The 3,488-nt window shown below is 70.3% G+C and overlaps 1 protein-coding gene across 1 annotated transcript in view; it reads right to left on the minus strand.

Annotated features, from left to right (window-relative positions):
- Positions 1-494: 494 nt before the first annotated feature.
- LOC139279330 (keratinocyte differentiation factor 1-like) overlaps positions 495-3,488 on the minus strand; it is a 5,506-nt gene continuing 2,512 nt past the window's right edge. The window contains exon 3 of the mRNA XM_070898451.1: positions 495-845. Within this exon, the coding sequence (XP_070754552.1) occupies positions 769-845 (77 nt within the window). The 3' untranslated portion in view covers positions 495-768. The remainder of the gene's footprint in view (positions 846-3,488) is intronic.

Here is a 3,488-nt window from a genome sequence, read left to right on the forward strand (position 1 = left end):
GAGGGGGGGTTAGGGGGAGGACGCGTGAGGGGGGGTTAGGGGGGACGAGTGATGGGGGGGGAGGACGAGTGATGGGGGGGGGGGGAGGACGAGTGATGGGGGGGGGGGAGAGGACGCGTGAGGGGGGGTTAGGGGGAGGACGCGTGAGGGGGGTTAGGGGGAGGACGCGTGAGGGGGGGTTAGGGGGGACGAGTGATGGGGGGGGGAGGACGAGTGATGGGGGGGGGGGGGGGAGGACGAGTGAGGGGGGGTTAGGGGGAGGACGCGTGAGGGGGGGTAGGGGGGACGAGTGATGGGGGGGGGGAGGACGAGTGATGGGGGGGGGGGGAGGACGAGTGAGGGGGGGTTAGGGGGAGGACGCGTGAGGGGGGGTAGGGGGAGGACGCGTGAGGGGGGGTAGGGGGAGGACGCGTGATGGGGGGGGGAGGACGAGTGATGGGGGGGGGGGGAGGACGAGTGATGGGGGGGGGGGGGAGGACGAGTGATGGGGGGGGGGAGGACGAGTGAGGGGGGTTTAGGGGGAGGACGAGTGAGGGGCGGGGGCGGGGGGGGGGGGGGGAGGACGAGGGAAAGAATGGCTCCTCCACGGGCTAAAAGCACCGAACACGGTTGGTTGGAGACTAGAAGGGACCAGAGGAAATCGTTTCTCAGCGAAAAACAGCCGAGAGCCAGAGAGGGAGGGTTTCAGCTCCACACTTTCCATCAGGCCAGGGCTGCCCGGCCACTCATTCCGGTTATTCTCAGTGTGCGGTATCTTGCTCGCCGACCCTAGAGATAGACTTTGAGCAGCGGGGCTCCCGATGAATCAGTTTCCGTGTCCTGAAGAGAATCGTCTTTTCGCAATTCTGGAGAGAGAGAGAGAAAACAGTGAGTATTGGGTCCTCTCTGGGGGTGACGGAAGAACATAAGAATTAGGAGCAGGAAGGAGTAGGCCATTTGGCCCCTCGAGCCTGCTCCGCCATTTAATAAGATCATGGCTGATCTGATCATGGACTCAACTCCACTTCCCTGCCCGCTCCCCTTTATTCCCTTATTGCACAAAGATCTGTCTATCTCCACCTTAAATATATTTGATGACCCAGCATCCACAGCTCTCTGGAACAGAGAATTCCATCGATTTGAGGGGGGAGACAGGGGAACGGGGTGGGACGAGAGAGGGGATGGGGGGAGACGAGAGAGGGGGGAGGTGAGGACGAGGGAAAGAATGGCTCCTCCACGGGCTAAAAGCACCGAACACGTGTGGTTGGAGACTTGGAGACCAGAGGAAATCGTTTCTCAGTGAAAAACAGCCGAGCCAGAGAGGGAGGGTTTCGGCCAGGGGTGCCGGGGCGGAGAGAGGGGACGAGGGTGGGGGGGGGGGGGGTTGGAATGAGAGAGGAGACGGGGGGGGTGTGGGATGAGAGAGGGGACGGGGGTGAGGGGCTAGAAGAGAGTGCAGGAGGGGGGGGGGGAGAAAGAGAGCGCGGGGGGGGGGGAGAAAGAGAGCGCGGGGGGGGGGGAGAAAGAGAGCGCGGGGGGGGGGGGAGAAAGAGAGCGCGGGGGGGGGGGAGAAAGAGAGCGCGGGGGGGGGGAAAGAGAGCGCGGGGGGGGAGAAAGAGAGCGCGGGGGGGGGAGGAAGAGCGCGGGGGGGGGGAGGAAGAGCGCGGGGGGGGGAGGAAGAGCGCGGGGGGGGGAGGAAGAGAGCGCGGGGGGGGGAGAAAGAGAGCGCGGGGGGGGGAGAAAGAGAGCGCGGGGGGGGGCAAGAGTGCGGGGGGGGGCAAGAGTGCGGGGGGGGGGCAAGAGTGCGGGGGGGGCAAGAGTGCGGGGGGGGCAAGAGTGCGGGGGGGGGAGAAAGAGAGCGCGGGGGGGGGAGAAAGAGAGCGCGGGGGGGGGAGAAAGAGAGCGCGGGGGGGGGGAGAAAGAGAGCGCGGGGGGGGGGAGAAAGAGAGCGCGGGGGGGGGGAGAAAGAGAGCGCGGGGGGGGGGGGGGAGAAAGAGAGCGCGGGGGGGGGGGGAGAAAGAGAGCGGGGGGGGGAGAAAGAGAGCGCGGGGGGAGGGGGAGGAAGAGCGCGGGGGGGGAGAAAGAGAGCGCGGGGGGGGAGAAAGAGAGCGCGGGGGGGGGGGAGAAAGAGAGCGGGGGGGGGAGAAAGAGAGCGCGGGGGGAGGGGGAGGAAGAGCGCGGGGGGGGAGAAAGAGAGCGCGGGGGGGGGAGAAAGAGAGCGCGGGGGGGGGGGGAGAAAGAGAGCGCGGGGGGGGGGGAGAAAGAGAGCGCGGGGGGGGGGGGGGAGAAAGAGAGCGCGCGGGGGGGGAAAGAGAGCGGGGGGGGAGAGAAAGAGAGCGCGGGGGGAGGGGGAGGAAGAGCGCGGGGGGGGAGAAAGAGAGCGCGGGGGGGGAGAAAGAGAGCGCGGGGGGGGGAGAAAGAGAGCGCGGGGGGGGCAAGAGTGCGGGGGGGGGAGAAAGAGAGCGCGGGGGGGGGGAGAAAGAGAGCGCGGGGGGGGGGGGAGAAAGAGAGCGCGGGGGGGGGGGGAGAAAGAGAGCGCGGGGGGGGGGAGAAAGAGAGCGCGGGGGGGGGGGGGGAGAAAGAGAGCGCGGGGGGGGGGGAGAAAGAGAGCGCGGGGGGGGGGGAGAAAGAGAGCGCGGGGGGGGGGGAGAAAGAGAGCGCGGGGGGGGGGGGGAGAAAGAGAGCGCGGGGGGGGGGGGGGAGAAAGAGAGCGCGGGGGGGGGGGGAGAAAGAGAGCGCGGGGGGGGGGGGAGAAAGAGAGCGCGGGGGGGGGGGGAGAAAGAGAGCGCGGGGGGGGGGGAGAAAGAGAGCGCGGGGGGGGGGGGGAGAAAGAGAGCGCGGGGGGGGGGGGAGAAAGAGAGCGCGGGGGGGGGGGGAGAAAGAGAGCGCGGGGGGGGGGGGGGAAAGAGAGCGCGGGGGGGGGCGGAAGAGTGCGGGGGGGGGAGAAAGAGAGCGCGGGGGGGGGGAGAAAGAGAGCGCGGGGGGGGGAGAAAGAGAGCGCGGGGGGGGCAAGAGAGCGCGGGGGGGGGGAGAAAGAGAGCGCGGGGGGGGGGGGAGAAAGAGAGCGCGCGGGGGGGGGAAAGACGCGCGGGGGGGGGAAAGAGCGCGCGGGGGGGGGAAAGAGCGCGCGGGGGGGGGGGAAAGAGCGCGCGGGGGGGGGGAAAGAGCGCGCGGGGGGGGAAAGAGAGCGGGGGGGGAAAGAGAGCGGGGGGGGAAAGAGAGCGGGGGGGAAAGAGAGCGGGGGGGGGAAAGAGCGCGGGGGGGGGGGGGAAAGAGCGCGCGGGGGGGGAAAGAGAGCGGGGGGGGGAAAGAGAGCGGGGGGGGAAAGAGAGCGGGGGGGGAAAGAGCGCGGGGGGGGGGAAAGAGCGCGCGGGGGGGGAAAGCGCGCGGGGGGGGAAAGCGCGCGGGGGGGGAAAGCGCGCGGGGGGGGAAAGCGCGCGCGGGGGGAAAGCGCGCGCGGGGGGGGGAAAGAGCGCGCGGGGGGGGAAAGAATACTATCTATGATCTCT

The sequence above is a fragment of the Pristiophorus japonicus genome, chromosome 14 (assembly GCF_044704955.1).
Source record: "Pristiophorus japonicus isolate sPriJap1 chromosome 14, sPriJap1.hap1, whole genome shotgun sequence".
In the NCBI taxonomy this organism is placed as follows: Eukaryota; Metazoa; Chordata; class Chondrichthyes; family Pristiophoridae; genus Pristiophorus; species Pristiophorus japonicus.